We start from the raw sequence: 26,622 nt of genomic DNA on the forward strand, positions 1-26,622 counted from the left end.
AGCTGTAAAGTGGCTGTACTTCAAAAATTCGCCAAGAAATATAGAACACCTGTAAAAGACAACTTTGAACCATGCTTCGATGCGCTGTATTTCTTCTGATAGTAACGGTAAATGAAACACCGTGCAAAAATCACTACTGTTTTGCTCAGAATTTGTGGACCCCACTATCAGAGAGGTGTAACATCAAGACGGGCTCTACGATTTTTTGCTTCAAATTATGCCTAGACATGCAATTTAGCCATAAATATAGAAATCGACTGATTAGCACAGATTTAAAGGAGATTTTTTTCCGATAACAGCGGACCGTAGAGCACCGTGTATGTATGTGTGTGTATGCATGTGGTCCAAAAAATTTTCACATTCGACACCAACCAGCTTCGCGGAAGAGGATTTTTTCCCGGCGGAAATTCCAGCTCCCTCGTGGCACTCGCTCCGCTTTCAACCCGCACTCGCTGCACGCGCGACACGATACGCACTTCACCGGAACCGGAACCCGTGTTTCGTCGTCGATGGCCGAGACCGATGGAACCCTTCCCGAATCGGAATCGGAACAGAAAGGCGAATGGGGAATCCCTTTTTTGGCCACCACCTGGGGGTGGAAGTGCGCCAATGCAGTATCCGTCCCACCAATACACTCTCACGTGGCGCTGCTGGCTGCCTGGCTGAATGCGGTTTGGCTACTGGACTACTAGGATGAATCTTCCTTCCTTCCTTTCAGCACGGCACGGCCCGATTCACGTTTCGCTCGCTCGGCGGACGGGGTTGAACTGAGCGAGCAGTCCACTCGAACCGAACACAGTAGGCCATCAGAAAAACGCTCTGGGCGAATATCCCAGAGCGAGAAGGGGGAGGAAAAGTCCAGAAAAGTTCGAGATGGGGGTGAGTGATTTTTCCGATCACTGGATAGGGGTGGGTTGAACATTATGAGCTCAGTAAAGCATTGGAGGAGAAAATCAACATAGAATACCAAACAAAAGCCTACTTATCCTTTTTTCTGATTGTATGGAAATTCTCAGTTGGTCAATTTGGACATGAACTTAAAACAGTATTAAAAGGCAGATGCTATCCTAAGATAAGATCCTAAGATAAGATCGGACACCTGGCTTCTTTAAGTTGTTCTTCTTTTCATCCATGAGCCCAGTTGTGAATTTTCCACCCTTGCGTGTTACGTTAAACAGTGTTGCCATTTGTATGGAAGACGGTACACTATTTCACAAAACATATTTCTTAATTATTATTTATTTTTTAATTGTGGTGATTATGTGAATTATAGTGTATCTCTTCTTCTTGGTATTACGTCCTCACTGGGACAGAGCCTGCTTCTCTGCTTAGTGTTCAATGAGCACTTCCACAGTTATTAACTGAGAACTTTTATTGCCAAAGTGGCCATTTTCGGATTTGGATTGAGATTCTCTTTAAGTCCTTTAAAAAACACTCAAGGCAAGTACAAAACGAACTAATTGAAGCCCAATACGACCAATCTAACACTGCACAATCTGCATCCGGCTGTCAGCTTAAAAAACGGTATGTCCTTCTCATTTTTCACGCAAATCTTAATCCACTCGTTACGTACTTTCGGGTCCTTCGGGAACCGATAAAAATGGTGATCCGAGTGAGATTTCCTGCTCCGTATACAGTTAAAGGCTTTGCACTCAATTTCGATCTGATTTCGTTTCGCTTTTTTGTTAGGTTTACATCGGTCGGCTACGAACTTTTATGCACAACCGCAAAGAAAAATTACGACCCAACATAGTAATCCGGCAACACGGGCAAAACCAAAACAAACGCATCCGATGGTAACTTTTCACACCAAGCCACACACTCGCAGACATCAAATTCAACCAATCAGCGACTGGATAACAAACTGGATTCAATTTTATTCCCAGTTGTCCTATCTTTATCTTAGATGCTATCCTTCGGAAGGACTGTTCTCCTTTTTGATAATATTTCCTCTGGGTTCAATTCCCGGTCGGTCCAGGATCTTTTCGTAATGGAAATTTCTTTGACTTCCCTGGGCATAGAGTATCATCGTACCTGCTACACGATATACGAATGCGAAAATGGCAACTTTGGCAAAAAAAAAAAGCATTAAGTTAATAACTGTGGAAGTCTTTATAGGGAAACGACTGTATTACGAAAAATGAAGCTGTACAGTAAAACCTACTTCTGTGGTGCATTTCGTAATGCTTTTCCCTATGTTGGTAGTAAATTACGGCACGACGAACCACCATCGCACTCAACTCATATAGCTGGAGAGAAAAGCTTCTCACCCGCTCTGGAAATTGCTTTTCACGCTAACCACCATATATGCAAGCTGGATTGGCGAGGAAAAGGAAGAGCAAAACGCTCTGGGTGGGAAAGCCGGTATGCTCTGTGTCATCCTTGGTCTATGCTACGTAAAAGCTCTCTCTTTCTACGCTACAATCACAAAAGCTATTTTCTCATGATGTGAAGAAGGACATACTCTTAAAGAAAAATCACTTACTAACGCCGTGAGCTTTTGAGCAACTTTCTATTCGTCTGTACTGAAGATATGTGCACCATTCACGCGTTTTCTTAACATAGAGAGCAACGTTCCGACCTGAAAGATAATGCAAAGTTCTCAAGAATTTTCTGCGTCTCGGTTACTTCCTTCGTGTGTTACGCTACGCGCAAGGATCTTGTAGTAGTTGGGTACTTTTCGAATCTTTTCTGAAAAACGGAGACCACCAAATAAGTGGCGCGCCGATCAATCATGCGCCGAGTTGTGGGTCAGTCAAAACGATTTAAATCGCTTGCAACTCGAAAACAAGAAAGTACGAACTTTTTTAATTCAGTTCATAGATTCAACATATAGGCCTATTCACAAGACGTTCTAAATCAGCTGATCGGGAAGCTCTTTGGCAGTTCTTCTATGGTAATGACAGGGTCGTGTTTGCACCGGTCCTTCACCGATGTAAACAAATGCATAGGTCCGTCACATGAAAAGGCCTATTCGTGATCAAACGTCAACATCCCACCGCAAAATCGCTAGTGTTTGGAGGTGATTTTAACCTCCAAATTGCCAAATAACCTCCAAATCATCACCTCCAAGTTAGTTCTAATACCCTCCGTTATATGAAATATGGTGGCGCGTCGATCGTCGCAAGTTTATCGTAAAACAGTCAATTATGCTCGCTGTCCAGTTTAGGACTTGTGATTCACTTCCTCCGCGAGATATGTTGACATTTCTTTATTTACTTTTTGGCTGTCGCACAAAGGTTCAAATTTATCAAATTTATACCAAATTTTAAATTTAAGGTTTAAATATGATAAAGCTACTATAGGCCTTTTCATGTGACAGATCCGTCTATAGTGGTTTTCACGTCCAATGGTATGGGTACCCTAGTGTAGATGTAGTTGTGAACCTTAGAGGAAAACAATATGCACTCAGTCTCGAAAAACACGCAGAAAACGGGTTTAAATTTTTTAAATTGGGTAATATTTCCATATGCATTTTGGTGAGTCTGGAAAGCGTGTGCAAGTTTCTTTGAGGAAAACAAAAACAAACTGTGTATGACGAGCGTATGCTAGTCTACGTGTGCTCAAATGTCACTAAGCTCTATGCATTTGTTTACATCGGTGGAAGACCGGTGCTAACACGGGCCTGTCATTTTCATAGAAGAACTGTCAAAGTGCTTCCCGATCAGCTGATTTGAGACGTCATGTGAATAGGCTTATTTGAGCTGGGAAATTTGCCAAAGTAACAGCAAGGACACGCTCTCATTATGGGCGATCAGGTGGCCAATAATCGAAAAAAATGACTTGTTCTGATAGGTTCTTCTGGTACATCAATACATAGCAAACACTTATATTAAGATATTCCTGAAATACTATAGCAAGATCATTTGTAGTTTCATTGATACAGTATGCCAAAGTTAGAGTTTTTTTTAAGAAAAACAAAGAATTCAGTACAAATATAAGGTATACGTTGAATGGAATATACTGCAGAATCGTAATATTTCATACATATCTTTATACACTGTTCGGAAGCTTACTAAAATATATATCTCGTATACTCTGAGATAACGCCCTAAAAGCCATTGGTAACCATGTGTGTAGCTCGTTGTTTCTGAGCAAGTGAAGGAATAAATATCCAAACCAACATCACTACTAGGTAGATAATGATCCTTTCTTCACCATAGAGTTGTTAAACAACGTGTAAATCCATTCAAATGCTCAGAACGAATGAGCTACACACATGGTTACCAATGGCTTTTAGGGCGAGATCATAAGTTATGCGAGATATATATCTTTGAAAAATATATACATTGAAAAAACATGTTCGATTTTTTACCGAAACTTTACACATCCCATACTTTTTTGTCCCAAGTTGTCCCAGGTTTAAATTCATTTCCAAGGTTATTCAAAGATGTAAACTAAAGGATCGTGAAGAATTTAGCTGCACATATTTGTACTTTTTCAGTTTGAGCTCATTGACTTTTGACGTAGAAGTACGTCTCTCTTCTCTATACAGGAGTGAAATTGGAATTTCAAAACCAAGAGCGTTACGTTGGCATGAAATATTTTAAACGTTTATAACTTTTCGCTGGCTTAACGAAATTTCTTGATTAGCATCTCAATCGAAAGCCAAGACATCAAAGCTTCATGTCGTTTACTTACTGAATCCCACATACCTGTCCAAATAGTTTAATAACTGTTTTAAAAGAGAACGTTGATTTCAAGCAAATCTATAAATAGGGGTGACTAGAGAAAATTTGACGTCATTTGCTTTTCACTCTCCGATTGGCTCGCATCTCAGCAGGCGACAGATCGGCTTGTTCTGACCGGGCGTGCTTCTCAGGCACAGACATCGATAGTGAAGGACGCCCCCGTTTGTCTTGCTTCGCTCAAATCAAACTGTCGAGCGAGCGAGAGAAGATGCCGTCCGAAGCTAAAGCAGGGCTGGTAGTAAGTCACTTTTTAGTGACTTGGTCACTTTTTTCGACCTGGTCACTAAAAAGTCACTATTTTCGACAAAAAGTCACTAAAGTCACTATTTTCAGGAAAATGGTCACTAAAGTCACTTTTTTCGTGATCAGATGATAATGAAATCTTAGACAGGGATAGCTCTTCAAACATAATCAACAAGAAATGGATATTTATCATTATCAGGGCAACTAAAGTGTGATTTTGAAATCAAAGTGTTAAGATTCTTGACTCAAGTAAAATAGAGACTTCCGACTAACTTTCTGGAAGAATTCAGGTGAATATTCCCTAGACATTTCCAACGGAAAATGTAAAAATTTCCTGAGAAAAGTTTTGGAGAAGATATTGGCAAAACTTAGGAAGCGACTTCGCGACAACGCAGGACTAATATCTAACAGACGTGCTGAATAAATTACCAGTGAACTTTCTGCAGTAATCTACGGCTATAGAAGGAATCCTTAACCTGCCTCCTGAAAGAACATCATGAAAACTCCACTATATGCCTATATACTATAATATACTATAATAAGCCAAAGACGATTACAAATAACAACAAAAATTCAAAAAGTTTGTCATAAACTCGTCCAGGATTTCAATAGCAAGTACTAGTTTTGCTAGGAACCATTGCAGATATTACATTAGATATTCCAACATATAAACTATACATGTTTTCATTGATTACCTTTTGGCAGTTTTATACATGACTATGGTCAACTCTTTCTATACAAAAAACACGTTACTCTAATGAATTCTTGAACATTATGAGACGATAATAATTAATTAAAGATGATATCAGTGACTATTCCCTAACATCAAATCCACCTGTTTATGGAGCAACTCATATGAGTAAAACATATGCGATTTCTATAGTTTATTGTTTGCTTTATGATCTAAGTATTTAAAATTAGTCATTTTAAGGATTGTAGATCAGATAAAACGTGTGGTCTCAGTCGCCACTGAGTGATATGATTGTTTTCAAAACCTAATTTAGTTATTGAAACGATCAATTGAAATATAAACATTTTAAGTATGCATGGAATTATTTTCTAAATCTTTATGCAAGACATTCATCGAATTTGGTTTGTCTCGAGTTCGCCAATAATCAGTTGTATTCTAGAGTTACCGTTGTTTATTTGGAAGAAACGGTTTAACTTTACAGAAATTCTGTCGAAAATTTAGCTTGAGTGTTAATATTTCGTTCGTTTTTGAACTTGTAATTCTGTAAGGATTTTTTTTTTCAGAATACTTTGAAATAAATTCACGATTTTCACCACAGTGTTGTCTTCAACCAACATTTTTCCACCGATTTATTTCACAGATTTGTTGAGAAATGCTTCTAGTAATTCTTCAAAATCTTTAATGAATTTTACCTGTTAGTTCATCATGAACAGGAATTATTCTAAACATTCTATCACGTGTACCATAGTTCATGTATTTGATTTTTTTTTCGACTGAAATCAGAAATATAAAATTAACCTATATTAAGTTAATGATCGTCTCGTAAAAAATGGTATGTGAAATCTTCAATGAGCCATCTTTTTGTTTCATTCCGGATAGCTTATTGCTTAAGATTTGAAATTACTGCAGTTCTTTACATTCTAAATTCACCCAATATGTAGATTGGCTACACATATAACGTATTTTCATTTCTAGTCATTTTAATGACTAATACTTGTAATTTTGAAGACACTTCTAGGTCACTTTTTGGTCACTATTTTGATCATTTTGGTCACTAAAGTCACTATTATTTTGCTGTCCAACTGCTACCAGCCCTGCTAAAGCCATCACCGCTGCCACCGCCTAGAAGAAGAAGAGAAGCAGTCCACAGGAGAAATTGCGGTCGAACTGTGAACACGGTCGGGCGAGTCTTTCTCGCTTTGTGGTTCACCGCTTGTTTGCGTTCACCCAGCCATCGTCATCGCCGCCGCAAATTTCATCGGCCGAGGAGCTGTTGATCCGCGCTTCAAAATTTCGACTCGTGATGAAATCATCATTGGTGGTCAAGAAGCAATCCCGTTAGGAGCAAATACCAGAAGCCCCCTGAGTTTTGCTGGTCCGAGCAGTGTTATTTATCCGTAACAACATCGAAGCTAACAAAGCCATCGGTTCTTTTCAGAGCCATCAAATTAGTGGAAAAGAGTTAAAAGAGAAATATTTCCGACTTTATTTATAACTTCTAGTATTCCTAAATCAATTTCACGGCCTCATACAAAATTACATTTGTCGTGAATAATTTATGACTCAACCATTTGGGATTGTACTCGCGGACGCTGCTGCAGTGCCGTCGGGTGAGTGCTCAACATTTCACAACGATTGCAAAATAGAGTGGCTTTTCCAACAGCGCCTTTTATGTTCCATATTTTATGGGAACACTTTGATTAGGAAAATTATCCCATGTGACAAAATTGCGACATATTTAGAATGCTTTTGAAAAGACATTCTCATTGAACAATTGTAATAATTTTGGCACCCATGGATCAGGAATTTACCGTCATAATAAAGAAAACTATTAATTATCAATAGCTCGTATTGAATATTTAGGGAATGCCAATCATTCCAACAATTCATGTTCGACCAATTTCTCACGCATTAGTATTCTCCGCAATTTTCAAGTAATTCCAAGCAAAACACATTATTGGCACATACCCATCTCCCAGATTGGTCGATCAGAAAGCGAAGAGCACAAAAGGGAGGAGCATCATCTGCTATTCCAATGTTATAAAACATGCTGCCTTCGTTGGATTCAGTTTCATTCCATTTCCGCTTTCGAGCTGGTAAGAGCTCCTCCGAACTTGCTTAGCGAGAAGTACCTCGCTGCTAGGAGCCTGCTGAGCTGTTAATCCAGAATCTGGTTTGTGAAATCGCTCAAGATTTCAAGATTGAGCTACGTTTCCAGATTTCAACTAAATCCCTGTGTACGCTACTCTGTTGCTGTTGTGTACCCATGAAATATTAAGCTTGTTTGTCGAATAAACAGAGAACTTATTCACATCTTCTTATTCTTCTTCTTCTTGGCATTAACGTCCTCACTGGGACAGAGCCTGCTTCTCAGCTTAGAGTTCTTATGACACTTCCACAGTTATTAACTGAGAGCTTTCGTTGCCAAAGTTTCCATTTTTGCATTCGTATATCGTGTGGCAGGTACGATTATACTCTATGCCCAGGGAAGTCAAGAAAATTTCCATTACGAAAAGATCCTGGACCGACCGGGAATCGAACCCAGACACCTTCAGCATGGCTTTGCTTTGTAGCCGCGGACTCTAACCACTCGGCTAAGGAAGACCCCAACTTATTCGCATGCATTTGCAACTTTTTCGATATTCCATACAAAATGACCAACTTTGGTAAGTTAGATCTCAGTTATTTATGGAAATATTTTCGAATGAAACATTCACAGAACATCAGATGTAACTCGAATTTTAACATATATTTTTGAAAATTTTTCTAATCACAAGTTTATAAGTAATAACGGTTTGACTAAACTGTAATTTTCGACGAAAAATTCAAAACTTTTTATCTTAAAATCTGATAGCCTTACACAAAAACTGTCTTCAGCAAACTTATTCATCTCGTCAAAATCTACAACTTTTCTGAAGATACCATGAAGCTATTCCTTCAATATGTTTAGTTATGTCAATCATAAAAAATCGTCAAAAAAATCACTTTAGTCAAACCGTTACTGCTTTTCAACGTGTGATTGGAAAAATCACTCAAAAACATATGTTATAATTTAAGTTATGTCTGATATTCTGTTAAAATTTCATTCAAATCTGTCCATAAATAACTGAGATATAGTTTATCAAAGTTGGTCATTTTGCATGAAAAATCAAAAGAGTTTCAGTTTTTATTTCTCAGCGAAGAATCACACCATCATCGAAAATAGCGCGAAAGCAATAACCAATCGCGTGCGAGTAGCGAACGGAGTGACGAAACAACCAAGTGAGAACCCCACCACTCGCCATCGGTGAACGGAGCTCGAGCAAATAAAACCACTGGTTGTTCTGCTCCCAGCTCATTCACAAATCGAACGGCATAACGAACGGATCAAGCAGCGGAGCAGCAAAGATGAGTGCGTGAAAGCCACAGCAGTGTGCGAGTAGCGAACGGAACCAGAGAGCGAAAGCAACAACTGAAAATCATTCAGTGGACGGATTAGTAGTCAGCGCCAACCGGCGACCTGTTGGAAAGTAACGCCAGCAAAATATACACCATCTGCCTCTCCTTACCATTCATATTCTTGTACTTGATGAATTCAATGAAATGGTTTGGTTTGGCGATGGAGCAAAGAGTTATTAAGGATGATTTTACTTAACAAAGAGTTGTTGATAAATATTCCAATCAATAAGAGTTGTTTTGAAAAAGTTCACTTTTATCAGAAATTTCTGCTTTACCAAAGAGTTGTTAATGAAATTCCTGCAGCAAAGGGTCGAGTTTCTCCCCACGAATATTTCCAGCCAGGACCAGTCATGGAGGACAATCCATCCCGAGCATCATGGCCCCCGCTTCCAAAATTCTCGAGTACGGAAATTGGAAAATTAATACATAATGCTCATCTTGTACATCCCTTGCCAAGACATCAATTTCATATAGCCTATTTCTCAGATTAACGCAATAGACTAACATGTAGAAAAATTTCAGATCAATAGTTGCTTATTACAATTGGTCAGGAAACAGTTTATTGAACAGTATTTAAAATCTGTCGCAATTTTAATACATTTTCCAATTTAATACTCGAGAATTTAGGAAGTGTTCCCCCATTATATGATAAATCAACGATGCTGTTAGAAATACCATACAATGCTGAGTAGCATGATGTTATTACGGTCCGACGGCGATGCAGTGGTAAATTCTCAAATTCATGTAATTATGTGGGGTAAATTATGTGAACCAAATTGTAGTATACCGCGATATTTAGATCATTATAGATAAATCAGTAAATATCATCAAATAAACCCTTTTATGAACGTATGTTGGCCCTGAAAAGAGCCGATTGAGCTTGGATGCTGTGACCACGAGTTTACCACGAGGCGAAATCTAGAATCGCGGATCGGTCAACCTAGAAATCTTGAGCGATTTCACAGACCAGATGCTGGATTGGCAGCTTGAAGAATAACAGCTAAGCAGATTTCTAGCAGCGAGGTTCTTCTCGCTGAGCAAGTTCAGAGGAGCTCTTACCAGCTCGAAAGCGGAATTAGAATGAAACTGAATCCGACGAAGGAAGCATGTTTTATAACCTCAGAGTAGCAGATGATGCTCCTCCCTTTTGTGCTCTTCGCTGAACAACCAATCTGGGAAATGGGTATGTGCCAATAATGTGTTTGGCTTAGAATTACTTGAAAATTGCGGAGAATACTAATGCGTGAGAAATTGGTCGAACATGAATTGCTGGAAGGGTTGACATTAACTAAATATTCAATAAGAGATAATGATAATCAATAGTTTTCTTTATTATGACGGTAAATTTCTGATCCATGGGTGCCAAAATGATTATAATTGTTCAATGAGAATGTCTTTTTAAAAGCATTCTTAATATGTCGCAATTTTGTTACATGTGATAATTTTGCTAATCAAAGTGTTCCCACAAAATATGGAACATCAAAGACGCTGTTGAAAATGCCACTCTATTTTACAATTGTTGTGAAATGTTGAGCACTCACCCCGACGGCACTGCAGCAGCGCCCGCGAATACAGTCACAAATTGTTGAGTCATAAATTATTTATGACAAATGAAATTTTGTATGAAGCCGTGAAATTGATTTAGGAATATTAGAAGTTATGAATAAAGTCGGATATATTTCTCTTTTAACTCTTTTCCACTAATTTGATGGCCTTGAAAAGGGCCGATGGCTTTGTTAGCTTTGATGCTCTTACAGATAAATAACACTGCGGGATGTTATCAGTTGATTGCCATGGTCAAACGGGGAATCCTCAACTCAAATGTATAAATTTGAGCAAGTTATTTGCTTAAACGACGAACCGAAAGTTTCGTGACGTGGATGGCGCACAACAGTAACAGGTAGTGGATCACCGGGCTTAAGTCAAAATCTGATGATGGCGGCGATGACGATGGCTGGGTGAACGCAAACAAGAGGTGAACCACAAAGCGAGAATGACTTGCCCGACCGTGTTCACAGTTCGACCGCAAATTCTCCTGTGGACTGCTTCCTCTTCTTCTTCTTCTTCTTCTTGGCGGCGGCAGCGGTGATGACTTTGGCTTCGGACGGCATCTTCTCTCGCTCGCTCGACAGTTTGATTTGAGCGAAGCAAGACAAACGGGGAGGTCCCTCGCTATCGATGTCTGTGCCTGAGAAGCACGCCCGGTCAGAGCAAGACGATCTGTTGCCTGCTGAGATGCGATCGAAGCGGAGAATTGAAAGCAACAAAAGTCTGGATGACTATGACAAAAGTCTGGATCAGCAATTGGTATATGTTGGTTTGTCGCGGGTTACTTCACTGCAAGGACTATTTTTGACAAACTCTACCAATTCTTCCCAGTTCCAACACGCCAAAGGCAGCAATTCCAAGGGTTGACTTGAGGAATGAGCTGCAGCGCTTAGGCAATCATCGATTAGTAACGCTTTGAGACGTGAAATACTGGATCATAGTGGCCCAACCTGCATATTGATGAGTATCAATGTACAGAGCCTAAATGCTGATGCAATGGATATTGCTACAGACCAAAGCACTGGACCGATTCTATCGATTCTAACGATCGAAGCACCCGAGCTATCAAACATCTAATCTACTGGAGGAGTTTGGCGAACTACAGCTGGAGCCAGAAACCGATCACCCAACCAAGCAACACAAGGAAGCAACGACCAAACAAACAAATTCAATCATCTGGCATTATTCCTGGAACACCATACACTGGTTCTCGAAACCACAGAACGACAAATGGTTCTTTTCAGGACTACCAAAATGAGTCCAAAAAGAGTTAACTTCTGAAAACTTCATCCGATCAATAACAACACAAAACTAGTACACTTACAAATTCATACACATGACAAATCAAATTATTAATCATCGTAGTTCTACGTCAACCCCGCGATAATGTAATAGACATTACCCACCCCAAATTTTTTTTTTCAATATTTTTGCCTTTTTTGCTTTAATATCACCTAAAAATAATTTCATGGGATAACTGAATATCGCTAAATGATTCATATTATCATTATTATGTAAGTTTTATTATTTATAATAGTTTTCAATGTAAACGATTATTAAGTCAAACAATTTTATCACAGATGCTGGTAGAAAAATACAGAAATATTAAAATATGTGATTATTTGGAAAAGTACTGTGATTTTCATTATAAAAGTCGTGCCCATACTTTCTGGGACACCCTATAAGTATATTTGATGATTGGTCTTACTTTTAGTTAATTTGCACCAAATTATGGATTTATTGATTAATCAAATGGCTGATTTATTACTATCCGCCGGATAGAAAACATTCAGTGGATGCCTGTGGCGAATAGAGTTGTTATAGATTGAAATATATAAAAAAAGTAAATTGTTTTCGATTCTACTTGTATTATACTAAGCGTGTACAAGAGATGTCAAACAACGAGTGAAAATGAATGAAACGCAGATTAGGCAAAACGATAAATGTGCGGGAAAGGAACAAGTTTTGAAAACAACTCGATCAGTTTTATGACAACTTTTGTAACGAACGGACGGTGTTTGCAATAGTGTGTTTATTTGTTGGTTCGGCTCAAGTTTGGCCGATCAGTTAGGTTTCGGATACTACAGATGCCCTATTTAAGACTCATTATTCGCCTGAACGGTTAATGTAGCTTACCCTGCAGTCATCTCAAATTCTAAAGCCAATCAAGCGTTTGATAAATCGATTATCAATTCCTGTGGTGTTATTACTTAGGTACTAAACCAATTTGAATTGAACCGACATCAAAATATTACCAATATAATGCCAGGAGTACCGGAGGTCGAAAACTTGGTTCACCTCAGATTACTTCAAATACAACATAAAATTAAACCTATATTTGAAATCAACATTTTGAAAATCACAATTTGGCATAATTATTTTCTGCAACAAGCATGATTGTTAAGCAGTTTTAGACGTACTTCCTTCAAGTGGTAGTTTTTTGTTCAATATTATTCCTACCTTTCAATATATTCGCTACCTGGAAGGCAGTCGTGTTCCAACGAGCGAATCCCGGCTGTAGTACTATGTGCCTTTTCATGTGACAGGTCCGTCTATGCATTTGTTTACATCGGTGGAGGACCGGTGCAAACACGAGGCTGTCATTTCCATAGAAGAACCATACACGCTAAGATCAGTCTACCCAAATATGGGTAAAGTTTACTCATAATCGCCAAAAAGTGCACACACTCATTTTATGGGTAAAGTAGCAATTACTCATTTATGCGTTTAGCACCTTTTTCTTAAAATGGGTAATGGGTTTTAATCATAAATGGGTATATTTTTTATTATTTGCTCCGGTTTAATTATGTCTATAATATACGATAGATTGTTAAAAAATATTAGTTTTGAAACCGACATCATCCATTTATTACATATATGTTCATGATCTTATACAAAAACATGTTCATGTGCAGTTTTATTTATCAGCAACTGATGTTTCCAGGAACCACAGACTTGACGGCCGGACGGACCTCCTGGCATTGCACTGGGTTCCTCGAAAAGTCATAATTTAGACCAAATTAATTTTCATGCGATTTTCTGTGCTGTGACCAAACTGTGAATAAATAATTAGAGAATCATTAGCGGTTTCTAAAACAATTCTGCTAATAAAAAATAAACATTTAAACTCACCATAAAGATTCCGCAATCCTGCAAGGTTAGTGAGATAGCTCAATTTGTAGTTCCTTCTTCATAACACTGTTTACGGTTTCAAAAATTATAAAAAAACATGAATAATAACAATCCACAAGAGTAATTTCTAGAATACTTACGAAACAAAATGATGAATGCTGGTGGAATCAGGAAATAATATTAAAAGTAGGCAATACCAGCTGATAACAAAGTGTAAGTGTCACCAAAACGACTGGGAAATAAATTATTGTTTTTCATCCAAATATGGGTAAACTGACTACTCATAATTAGGTAAACTGACATTATTTCTAATATGAGTGAATTCTACCAATTTTTCTCAGTAAAATTTACCTATAAAATAGGTTTTGTATCAAAAACCCAAATATGGGTAAAATAAGTACCTATTTATGGGTAAACTGATCTTAGCGTGTAGAGCTTCCCGATCAGCTGATTTGAAACGTCTTGTGAATAGGCCTATAGCAATAAAAACAAGAAATCCATTTAATGTGTACTTCAAAGTTAGCGTGCAAGCTTCAATCACATGCAGACGGCGCACGCAAAAAAAAAAAAAGTGCGGTAAAAACTACTATTTTAGGGGGTTAACTTAAGCGCTCGCACCGGCAATTTTCAGCAGACCAGAAATGCGCTTGATTTTACCATGTCTGTAGTTGGAATCAGATTGTTGTAAATTATTTCTGTCAAATATACCAGTAATGCGGTGGGGTGTACCGTAAACATACACGCAAACAAATTTTGTTGTATAATCTACCGAATCCATGGTCGAATTAAGAACTGCACCAACGATTTTCAACCGACTAGAAAAATCTGTTAAGTTTACTATAATCTGGTGAAAATCACTGAGCAGTGCAGTAAATTTGACTATGTCCATAGTAGCATCCACTACAAAGCATTGTATTTCAATCCGTGACACCCACCGTACAACACAGTGTGGTCAAAAGTATGATGCTTAACTTCTCAAATCAAGAATGTTTCTAGTCAAAAATACTATAACTCTGGTTAAATCAACAGAAGAAATTTTCTTGTGTAGTGATGTTGACTATGTTTTGGTAGAGTTAACAGATTAATGTAGTCGGTTGAAAGTCGTTGGTGCAGTTCTTAATTTTACCATGGATTCAGTAGTTTCTACAATAAAATTCATTTCAGTGTACACGGAGACGGAATTCAACTCAATTTTGGGTTGTTTCAACGCAATTCCGTAGTTGAGCCCAATAACTCAATTTTGGCTAAATTACCAAGGTCCCCGCTAGGTAGTTTGACTTTAATTCCATTAGAAAAATATACTCAATTCTGGGTTGATTTAACGCAAAATTGAGTTCTTTCGACCCAAACATAAGAAAAGTTTCATTTACCCAAATTTGGCTTATTGGGCCAAAGTACCCCCATTGGGTAGATGCAGCTCTCTCTATTTTTGACAATATTCGTGTGGGAGAAAGAGAAACCGAGAGATTTTGGGTTGAAACTATAATCGATATATTTACTTAATTTTGGGTAAAGTAAACTCAAAAATTAGGTAAAAATATTTCTCCGTGTAGTAAATTCAAGACTAACAATTGAAAAGGCCTCATCTCCAAAAAGTAAACAATGATAAAAATGGAATCTTGTTTTGTCAAACAATAAATCAAATTTAAATTATGAATTTAAGCATTGTATGTTATTTTATCGTCCAGAAAGTCGATGGATAAATTGATTTATAGCTATGAATATTCATTACTATCATTTTTGTAAAAAATCCTGCTAAAAACAACGAGTCAAAGGAAATGAGGCTTTTATTTCACCAAAAGCTGTGCAGCCCTTTTCATTTGTGCCCATAGACGCCGGTGGCGCGGTAAATGGCTGGGCATGGCGTACCATTGGTACCTCGCGTACCTGCAGGAATAAAATAGACCCCTTTGTGCGGTCCTTAGCCTCTTGCCCAGCAACTCCTATCCCTACCTCCTCGTGGTACTGGCCGGGGTACGAGTAACCTTGGGGAAGATCGGGTAACCAACCCCCGGTGGGAACTTTGGTCGTATGCTGACAGGGAAGGGGGGGTTTGCTTTTGCAAACCTGGAGCGTCTGTACTCCACGTTAGGAGCGGCTCACAACAGCGTCTGTTTCCCATGTCAGGGGCGGCTGATCATCGTCCGGGTGCCAGAGAAGGACTCTAAGCTAAACTGCGCACTATGGCCCTCCGAACATTTAGGGGGAATGGTCCTCCGGAAATCTAGGGGGTTGGTGTCAGGCCCTGCGAGCCAGCCGTAAAAACACATCAGCACAGGAACGTCAACGAGAGAATACGGACCGGAACAATCGGCAAAGACCACAGCGACGAAAATGGACTAGCGATTGGAAACTCGGTACGTGGAACTGCAAATCTCTCAACTTCATTGGAAGTACTCGCATACTCTCCGATGTACTGAAGACCCGCGGTTTCGACATCGTAGCGCTGCAGGAGGTGTGCTGGACAGGAGCATTGGTGCGAACGTTTAGAGGTAATCATACCATCTACCAGAGCTGCGGCAACACACGCGAGCTGGGAACAGCTTTTATAGTGATGGGTGATATGCAAAGGCGCGTGATCGGGTGGTGGCCGATCAATGAACGAATGTGCAAGTTAAGAATCAAAGGCCGATTCTTTAACTTCAGCATAATCAACGTGCATAGCCCACACTCCGGAAGCACTGATGATGACAAGGACGCATTTTACGCGCAGCTCGAACGCGAGTACGACCGCTGCCCAAGCCACGACGTCAAGATCATCATAGGAGATTTGAATGCTCAGGTTGGCCAGGAGGAGGAGTTCAGACCGACGATTGGAAAGTTCAGCGCCCACCGGCTGACGAACGAGAACGGCCTACGCCTGATAGATTTTGCCGCCTCCAAGAACATGGCCATTCGTAGCACCTATTTCCAGCACAGCCTCCCGTATCGGTACACCTGGAGATCACCTCAGCAGACAGAATCGCAAATCGACCACGTTTTGATCGATGGACGGCACTTCTCCGACATAACCGACGTCAGAACCTATCGTGGCGCCAACATTGACTCCGACCACTACCTGGTGATGGTGAAACTGCGCCCAAAACTATCCGTCATCAACAATGTACGGTACCGACGCCCACCCCGGTACAATCTCGAGCGGCTGAAACAACCGGATGTCGCCAATGCGTACGCGCAGCATCTTGAGGCAGCGTTGCCGGATGAGGGCGAGCTCGATAGAGCCCCTCTTGAGGACTGCTGGAGGACAGTCAAAGCAGCCATTAACGACGCTGCCGAAAGCGTTGTCGGATATGTGGAACGGAGCTCAAGAAACGATTGGTTCGACGAGGAGTGCCAAGAGGTTTTAGAGGAGAAGAATGCAGCGCGGGCTGCAATGCTGCAGCATGGTACGCGGCAAAACGTGGAACGAAACAGACTGAAGCGGAAACAGCAAACCCGCCTATTCCGGGACAAAAAGCGCCGCCTGGAAGAGGTGGAATGCCAAGAGATGGAGTTGCTGTACCGTTCTCAAGAAACGCGGAAGTTCTATCAGAAGCTCAACACATCCCGCAAAGGCTTCGTGCCGCGAGCTGAGATGTGCCGGGATAAGGATGGGAGCATCTTGACGGACGGACGCGAGGTGATCGAAAGGTGGAAGCAGCACTACGATGAACACCTGAATGGAGCAGAGAACACAGGCACAGAAGGTCAGGACAGCGAAGGCGATGGCTACGTCAGCACAGCGGATAGCGGAAATCAACCAGCTCCCACGATGGGGGAAGTTAAGGATGCCATTCAACAGCTCAAGAACAACAAAGCCGCTGGCAAGGATGGTATCGGAGCCGAACTCATCAAGATGGGCCCGGACAGGTTGGCCGCTTGTCTGCATCGGCTGATAGTCAGAATCTGGGAAACGGAACAGCTACCGGAGGAGTGGAAGCAAGGCGTTATATGCCCTATCTACAAAAAGGGCGACAAACTGGAGTGTGAAAATTATCGTGCAATCACCATCCTAAACGCCGTCTATAAAGTGCTATCCCAGATTCTCTTCCGTCGTCTATCACCTATAGCAAACGAGTTCGTGGGAAGTTATCAAGCAGGATTCATCGACGGCCGCTCGACAACGGACCAGATCTTTTCCGTGCGGCAAATCCTCCAGAAATGTCGTGAGTACCAGGTCCCTACGCACCATTTGTTCATCGATTTCAAGGCGGCATACGATAGTATTGACCGCATAGAGCTATGGAAAATCATGGACGAGAACAGCTTTCCCGGGAAGCTCACAAGATTGATCAGAGCAACGATGGACGGTGTGCAAAACTGCGTGAAGATCTCGGGCGAACACTCCAGTTCGTTCGAGTCTCGGCGGGGACTACGACAGGGCGATGGACTTTCGTGCCTGTTTTTCAATATTGCACTTGAAGGTGTCATGCGGAGAGCCGGACTTAACAGTCGAGGCACGATTTTCACGAGATCCGGACAATTTGTTTGCTTCGCGGACGACATGGATATTATTGGGAGAAAATTTGAAACGGTGGCAGATTTGTTCACCCGCCTGAAACGCGAAGCAACAAGAGTCGGGCTAATGGTGAATGCGTCGAAAACAAAGTACATGCTGGTTGGCGGAACTGAGCGCGACAGGACCCGCCTAGGAAGCAGTGTTACGATAGACGGGGATACCTTCGAGGTGGTGGACGAGTTCGTCTACCTCGGATCCTTGTTGACGGCTGACAACAATGTTAGTCGGGAAATACGAAGGCGCATCATCAGCGGAAGTCGTGCCTACTATGGGCTCCAGAAGAAACTGCGGTCAAGAAAGATTCACCCCCGCACTAAATGCACGATGTACAAAACGCTCATAAGACCGGTAGTCCTCTATGGGCATGAGGCGTGGACTATGCTCGAGGAGGACTTGCAAGCTCTTGGGGTTTTCGAACGCCGAGTGCTAAGGACGATCTTCGGCGGCGTGCAGGAGAACGGCGTGTGGCGGCGAAGGATGAACCACGAGCTCGCTCAACTCTACGGCGAACCCAGTATCGTGAAGGTAGCTAAAGCTGGAAGGATACGCTGGGCAGGACATGTTGCAAGAATGCCGGACAACAACCCTGTAAAGATGGTGTTCGCCACGAATCCGGTCGGAACAAGAAGGCGTGGGGCGCAGCGAGCTAGGTGGATTGATCAGGTACACCAGGACCTGGAGAGCGTGGGTCACAGTCGAGGATGGAGAGAAGCGGCCATGAACCGAGGGAATTGGCGAAATATTGTTGGCGAGGCTTTATCAAGATAATTGATGTAAAGCCAAATAAGTAAGTAGTAGACGCCGGCCGACGCTGATGAGGCCTGTGAGTTGACGCCTTTGTTTACTCTAAAATGTGTTGAGGCCTTCTAGTTGTGGCTTGTTTTTTCATCATCTTTTGATGTGGCCTTTTGAAAATCATTCAAAATTGATGATGAAATAAGAAATTTGAAGTGTAGAAGAGTGTTAAGTGGTGAAGTAAAGTACATGGAGATCCCTATAGCAAGAGAAGATTCGTGCGGTCGATTAAATATGTGATTGATTGAACTCTTCGTCATCCATGAACATTATGTATGTTGTACGCGAGTTTGTCGTCGAGAAAATGTATGGTAATATTGGTTCAATTGAAATAATATTGCAATTGAACGTTATTTTTCATGCAATTGAAACCAAATCGTGTTTTTGTTGATAATTTGTGAAGTACAGACAGGCTGACACAGGTATTATTAGGTAATATGATACAAAATACATCAGTCTACAGGAACCCGATAATGTTCGCCGTTTAGACAACCACTGTATAAAATAATACAAGGAGCAGTCGCTTCGTTGTATAACCTGCATCTACTTAGTGAATTTGGAACGTTTTTCGCAATCTACATTGCAATTTTGATGTTTGTTTAACAGGCCTCAACTCGGTTTCCGTCAGATATAGAAATGAGGCCTTTTTGAGAAAAGGCCGCATTTGTGATGAATATCCTGATTAGCGGAAAATTAGATGGGGCCTTTCAGAAAAATGTTGTTTTTTCAACTTTTATGCATATTTTTAAATGAGTATTGTATGTTTTAGTAAGAATAGGCTCTTATACACTGAAATCAGCAGAAAACCGATTTGTTTACATTTTAGACTTGAGGCCTTTTCAATTGTTGGTCTTGAATTGGTCTGAATTTCCATGGTAGTTTTAAGAATGGGCGTAGTCAGCTAAAATAGTTACTTTCACTGTAAACTCGGCATTACCCTTTAAAGAATAAAAAATGCCCATTTTTTGCTGATATATGCAGCTGTCAAAATAATGGGTATTTCAAAATTTCTAATAATGGGTATTTTGTGCCCTTTCACATATTCCGTTCATTTACTCTTTAATGGGTGAAAAATTACTTGACAAGAATCGGTTGGCAGTGTTTGGGATGTGCTTCAAAGTTTTTTCCCGTAATATCTAAATAAGTTAGCAGAAATGCGGGAGGTTGATACATGAATTGCTTTTATTGCCGTTTCATCTATAAAACAATTCGATTTTACAGGATACTTTGGCTGCAAAGTACATCCCATGTGAATGTTCTGCTCTTTGCTCTACAAGAATCTCCAGCGCCATTTTAAAGGTCCAAAACAAACTCAATCCCTGATGGATGAAGAGGATGCATGGAGATATTGATCGGGATAGTATATTTTATTATGCATTGAATAAATTTGTTTATATTTATGAGATTTTACTGTTGATTATTCTATGAAAATGAATATAAAAATTAAATAAGATTTTCATCTACAAAAAAGAGTAAATTTTACTCTGTTTCTTACAAAATATGTTTTGGATAATGGGTAAAATTTACTCGTTGATCTGACGTACAAGCCGTTTACTCTTTAAAGAGTAAAGGCCCTTTACTCTTTTTATGAGTTAAACTAGTTTCTCTCAAAGAGGGTACTTTTTTACCCTTTAAAGGGTACTTTGACCTTACAGTGAATTTACCACAGAATTTTTTCCCGTGCACGGAAGTTTGCGAATACCCTTTAATGGGTAAAAATTCACCCATTTCCTCTAGAAGTGCCTCTCCACATTTAAAGAGTAAACACGGTTTACTCTTTAACGGGTAAAAGCGGTTTCTGTCAATGAATGGGTATTTTTTTACCCTTTTCGTAAATCTCGCTCACGGCATAAAAAGGGTAAAAAATTACTCTTTTTGGCATAAAAAGGGTAAAAATTTACCCTTTTTGCGATTAATATATATAAATAATTATAATTATAACCTCAACTAACTCAATATAATATAAGGAAATTTCAGGCCCATGGCACTGGACGACTTTTAGCGTAGTCAACATCTCCATGTGTTTACTCATTTTCGGGTAATTTGAAACGAGAGTGCAATCAGAATGCGAAGTTTTGTTTGATGTTTATGATCCATAATCGAGCAAGTGTCGCAATAAAATCACTGATTGCTTGCTTGGAGGCTTGCAGGATGCCTTTCAATGTTTGCTCTCCTTCCAAAACCATCGAAATGTTGAATGTGCTTCTACTTTTTGGCACATTATTAGCTGATTTAACAATATCAAAAATTGATTATCAAACCATAACAAACAATTGAACAAAGCAATGGTCTTTATTTTCACGATTTCCACAGTTCTTACAACTGACAGTGGGTGATATTCACTTATCGCCCGGGACATCTTGGCTACGAAGAACACTGTGTTTCGATATATGGTTGTCATGGGCCTGGGAAATTTGGTCATGTAAAGTAAATTTATAGATTCTTTGTGCCGTTTTTATTCAATCGAATTCAATCATTAACACATTGCATTTCAAGAGACACATGCAGCATTCACAGCATCCAGCTTAGGTTCGTCCATATTTTCGGTTGAAGATCTGAAAAATGAAAGAAATTTGAAATACAATTGTAATATTTTCACATGAATATGTTATTCGTTAACGGTATTATACTTACTTGTGGGAACTTGACGTTCTGGAAAATGGTATTATTGATATTAACTCTAATTAAACGGATTTTCCGCCAGCTGGTGATGGTCGCGCAGGATTGTTTTATTTTTCAGTTCCAACTAATTTTTCACCCATTAATGAGTAAAGTTTTACCCGTTTTTTACTCTGAATGCGAGTTAAAAGAATGAGTATTTTTTTACCCTTCTCATGATTACAAAATTCCCCCATTTTATGACAGAAATGATTGCTATTCGATAATGGGTATTTTTTTACCCATTAAAGGGTATTCGCAAACCACCGTGTGTGCTTTTATTTTCAGGTGTACACCATTTCATTCTGCTGCAAGGGTCCAATAGTAGAAAACGCTTACCTTTGCGTTCGGAAACTTTGATCATCCGTCCTTTTGTTTTGCTCTTCTCGTTCGGTTCATCTGTCGTCGTCGTTTGTTTTCGCATCGGTTTAGTTCGCGTTGCCACTGGATGGTTGTGCAACTAATTTCCTTCGTTTGAAAATGTTCCGATTTCGTTAGTAATTCCCAGTAAACTATTGCCAAAAATGTCCATTCGGTGCAGTAAAGTTAATCTAAACCTTTTGAGAAGTGCAATCGGTGTCTACCGCAACTACTCCCACCTCGCCGGCAATGCGCCGAAACTGTTCGCTTCGGCCTCCGAAAGGCACCCGATTGTTCCGGTCCGATTCGCCAACAACCTGTTCTGGGAGAAGGACCGCAAGGGAGGGTACGACACCACCAAGAAGGTGTCCCGCAAGCAGCTGATCCTGGACGGGTTGAAAGAGCTGCGGCAGGAGTTCGCGCTGTTCAACAAGGAGTGGAAGGAGAAGTTGGCCAGCGATCCTCTGGTAGTGTTCCGGCCGGGTGAGACGGATGTGGTGTTTAACTTTGAGACGGAGAAGGACCTGGACCGGTGGGTGCTGACGACGGATAAGGACCACAATGAGGGGTTTACGGAGGCCAAGCTGGAACTGAGTCCGGCCGGGTTTGGGTTGTTCCACGGGACACTGGAGAGTCGAGTGCCGAAGGATGGGCGGATTAAGCGGTCCGGGTATGCAAATATAAGGAGCGTCCGGGTCAGGGTGAGTACTCTTGGACTTATGGATTTTAGATGAAGGTTTACCTGGGAAAAAAAATCCATGTTCGAAAAGTCATGGTGCTTATCCCTAGATTGAAAGGTATGCTTATAGAATTTTTGTAGAACAAATTTCATTTGATCAAGTTCCAGTTTTAGAGGTTCCACCAGATCGATTTATACAATTTTTCATGAAAATCTCGCGATTCTAAAAGGTTGGACTTTTTATCGATCTTTTAGAAAGTTTCATTCTATTATGGTTGAGCACCATGGCTTTTCGAACACTGATTTTTTTCTGGGACACCGTATTATAGATTGAATTTAAAAACAGTTGATCTTGTAGAAATCGTTCAAGCGGGATGCGTTCTACGACTGGGAGCAGTACAACACGCTGGTCATGAGAGTCCGCGGAGATGGCCGCTCGTATCTGATAAACCTGGCATCCGAAGGCTATTACGATATCCTGTGGAACGATATCTATCATTATGTGCTGTTCACGAGGGGCGGTCCCCACTGGCAGTATGTGAGGATTCCGTTTTCGAAGTTTTTCCTGGCCTCCAAAGGCCGGGTGCAGGACAGCCAGGGACCGGTTCCGTTGAATAGGATCAGCAGCATAGGATTTTCGGTGGGAGCGCGGGGTGGCCACGAGGGCCAGTTCCGGTTGGAGTTTGACTACATTGGAGTTGAGTACGATCCCAGTCACAGAGAGGAGTTCGCCTATGAAATGTACAAACAGCCAAAGTACATTGTTGCCACTTAAGAGGCAAATTGTTGAATACACTTTCGTTTTGGAAGTTCTGGAATGACGCTCAATGGAAAGAAAGCCTTGCTGCTAACGGTTTAATAATCAAACTTTTATTCCAAGGGTATGTACAATTTTGTTTGAAGGGCGTCCCAAACGAAGAAGGGTGAAGAAAAGATATACACAAAGATAAAGTACGTGAAGGGAACAAAGGAGGATAGCCACCTGAATCGGGATTTCATGGCTGCTTATTGTTCTTCAAGATTTTGTACGTGTCCTTATTGATGATGTAGCTCATGGCGGCGGCCACCGTCGTAAATCCCGTCAGATACCAGAGGGCGTGCAGATACGGATGATCAACGTAGTTCCAGATGGGAGCCCCCAGGGTGGTGGCCACGGCGGCCAACTGTACGGCAGTGTTAACCTTGCTGATGAAGGTCGGTGCGAGCTGGGCAGTGGCGTGCGTTACGTCGAAATAACGCGACAATGTGCGCTGCAAAAATAAGCAGAAATCAATCAATCAATATAATTTAGATTGTAAATTATGTTGCATTTCTCTATTGGATCCAAATAAATTTTCATGTATTTTTTATTGGAATGCTCGCTCTTTTTAATTATAAAGAGTTCAGGATTATTAAAAGGATCTAATGTTGGACACGATTATTGCTAAATTTCATTCATTCATTTAATTTCCTAATTCGGTAAATATATATATTTCTTATCGAGTCTGCCAAATAAACGAGATAAGTAAAAGAACACATATTTCTTATCTTCTCACTCTTGCTTTATCATTATCATTAAGTCTTGGGAACCAAACGAAGCGCTTTTGCAAATCAAGAAACTTCTCTGAACAAAATTGAATGATAAAGTCGACGGTTTGGAAACTATTCTACTTCGACCCTGAAAATAGTAAAAAATAAACGCTGGAATTCAATTCTTACCGGCTGAGGTAGACTGATGTACCGTATCACGAATCCCGCCCCGATCAGGAACACATCCCGGAACAGAATCATCCCGGTCAGCCACAGTGGCAGCAGTTCGGCGTAGCTCATCGAAATCACCAGCGACCCAACCAGGATCTTATCGGCCATCGGGTCCAAAAACGAACCCAACCGACTGGCCTGGCTGGGCCAATTCCGGGCAATGAAACCATCCGCCAGATCGGTCAGCCCGGCCACGACCAGCATGCCCATGGCCAGCGAGAACTCCGACTGGACAATCACGTAGCCCAGATACGGGGACATCACAATCCTACCGACGCACAGCAAATTCGGAATCGTGGCCACATTCTCCCGCTCGATGACCTCCTCGACCCGTTCCTTCACCTTGTCCTTCCGATCGCGGATGTCCTGGATGATCACCTTCTTCTTCTCCTGCAGCAGCTGCTTATTCTTCTCCAGGACATTCTGCAGAATCTCCCGTCCCTCAACAGATTTAATCTGGAAGTCATCCCCCTTCTTGAGCGACGAGGAAAAGCACTTGTAGAAAGGCGTGTTGGGTTGCACCCCGAGCAATCGGTGGCCACTGGCCGCGCCATCCCCTCGGTTCTGATGGTACAGACAGGCCGGACTCAGAAATGCACAGCGGAACAGAAGCTTACGACGGGCAGTTCCGGCCAGAACCCGGCTCGCAATCGTCGACGGAATGCGCTGCAGAAGTGTTCCATTGCTGGCCGAGAGCAGTATCTTTCCCGGCAGCTGGCAAGCCGTGTTGAAAAGCATTCCTCCCAAAAAAAATCGTCTCTTATCCTCCTCTTTTGTAGGGAAGGTCGAATTCAATGTTTTTGTTATGGTCTGTTGTGCGGCGTAAAACTACAACTGCGGATTTGGAACGAAAATTCCCCGTCAATATCCGTAGCAAACGAATCCAATTTCATACCAACCATTTCGTCCTCAGTCTCGAGCTGGTTTTCGGCACATTCGGAACCGGAATTTGGGAGCCAATTGGTGGTGTTTTGATGTGAAATAAAAGCCGGACACTTTCGCTGCTTGCTGCTGGGTGATTTTACATAATTTCCGTGAATAATAACAACGTTGCCGTCGGCGAACGGAAGAATAAAACGAAGAGTTACGGATGGAAAGGGAAAGTGTCAGTGGAGGGCGATGACGTTTTTGATAAAGAATTAGGTGTCCATGCAGCAGAACATGGATGCACGCATAAAGCATAATTTTAGGCGTTTTCACAGTGGGGTACTTTTCGTTTAAAAGTTGCAGTTCAAGGACCACGCACGGAGCCCTACACTGAGACGAAATTTCCATTACATTGGGCGGTATGAATAAAAAGCGTTGAACTTTTCTACATGTAGCATCTGCTCAAAAACAAAATCCACCAAGTTTACTACACTTTTGGTATGAATAAAAAACCTTTCGAACATGTAGTACCTACTACTTTGGGCCCATTCTCAAATTTCATAACGCTAAAGGGGGTGGGTGGGTATCCTGAGTATGTTACAGCCCATACGAAATTTGAGAAATATTCATACAAAATGCATTACGAGGGGGTGGGTGGGTGTCAAAAACGGCCATTTTTGGCGTTATGAAATTTGTGAATAAACCCTTTCGAACATGAGCACTGAGCACATTGGCGTAAATAGGGAGGGGCCAGGGGGGGCCTGGCCCCCCCGAATCATGGGCTTGGCACCCCCGAAAAAAAATGGAGAAGAAATGACAATATGGTTATAACTAGTTTTCAGTATCAAACATGCTTTTATGATACTAAATGCGTTAAATGCATTTTCAATATAAATTTCTGGATGATCATTGTTTGACAGTCAATAGCAATATGTAATTTCAAAACATCACATACTGCCATACTGTTTCCTTTTTGCCCTTTCCCGATATTGAAATTGTAGGAGTAAAATAACCACTCAGGCGCCCCTCGTTCCGAAAAACAGAGTAAACCTTTCTTTATATTTTCTTGATCATTCGTGCTGATTGAACTGTAAACAAAAGCATTGTTTCAATAAAAGTTATTCCTTTCCTCTGAAAGCACGCGTCACGAGTTTCTCTTGCTTTTCCGGTCGATTTGTCCTTCTTCGTATAATCCGCGGTACGCTGCAAGGTGCTCTGCCCACAGGTTATGGGCCCAGGGTTTCGGTTAAAGTGGACGGATATAAGGAAAAGTTGTTTTTCC

At 41.0% G+C, this 26,622-nt stretch overlaps 3 protein-coding genes and 1 long non-coding RNA gene across 5 annotated transcripts in view; 2 read left to right on the forward strand and 2 right to left on the reverse strand.

The window, feature by feature from the left end:
• The window catches only part of LOC5576693 (progestin and adipoQ receptor family member 4), a 213,043-nt gene extending 212,286 nt beyond the window's left edge, over positions 1 to 757 (reverse strand). Inside the window, exon 1 of one of the 2 annotated variants that reach the window (XM_021839053.1) lies at positions 373 to 753. The gene's annotated coding sequence lies outside the window, so the exon portion shown is untranslated. Of the gene's footprint in view, positions 1 to 372 lie in introns of both variants that reach the window. The other variant, XM_021839055.1, reaches the window with a different exon arrangement.
• A 201-nt stretch (positions 758 to 958) lies between these two features.
• On the forward strand, positions 959 to 1,731 carry LOC110674769. The gene is made up of 2 exons (XR_002499177.1): positions 959 to 1,524; positions 1,690 to 1,731. It is a non-coding gene; the product is annotated as an uncharacterized LOC110674769 (long non-coding RNA).
• A 20,349-nt stretch (positions 1,732 to 22,080) lies between these two features.
• On the forward strand, positions 22,081 to 23,542 carry LOC5563879 (complex I intermediate-associated protein 30, mitochondrial). The gene is made up of 2 exons (XM_001648140.2): positions 22,081 to 22,755; positions 23,092 to 23,542. The coding sequence occupies exons 1-2, from the start codon at positions 22,219 to 22,221 to the stop codon at positions 23,506 to 23,508; spliced, it is 954 nt and encodes a 317-aa protein (XP_001648190.1). The 5' UTR covers positions 22,081 to 22,218; the 3' UTR covers positions 23,509 to 23,542.
• A 39-nt stretch (positions 23,543 to 23,581) lies between these two features.
• Positions 23,582 to 25,541, reverse strand: LOC5563880 (probable cardiolipin synthase (CMP-forming)). Its single transcript, XM_001648141.2, has 3 exons — positions 25,373 to 25,541; positions 24,432 to 25,307; positions 23,582 to 23,983 (listed from the first exon to the last, which is right to left on the reverse strand). Exons 2-3 carry the CDS (start codon positions 25,209 to 25,211, stop codon positions 23,729 to 23,731), a joined length of 1,035 nt encoding a protein of 344 aa, XP_001648191.1. The 5' UTR covers positions 25,212 to 25,307; positions 25,373 to 25,541; the 3' UTR covers positions 23,582 to 23,728.
• Positions 25,542 to 26,622: the final 1,081 nt, after the last annotated feature.

This window comes from Aedes aegypti, chromosome 1 (genome assembly GCF_002204515.2).
Source record: "Aedes aegypti strain LVP_AGWG chromosome 1, AaegL5.0 Primary Assembly, whole genome shotgun sequence".
Classification (NCBI taxonomy): Eukaryota; Metazoa; Arthropoda; class Insecta; order Diptera; family Culicidae; genus Aedes; species Aedes aegypti.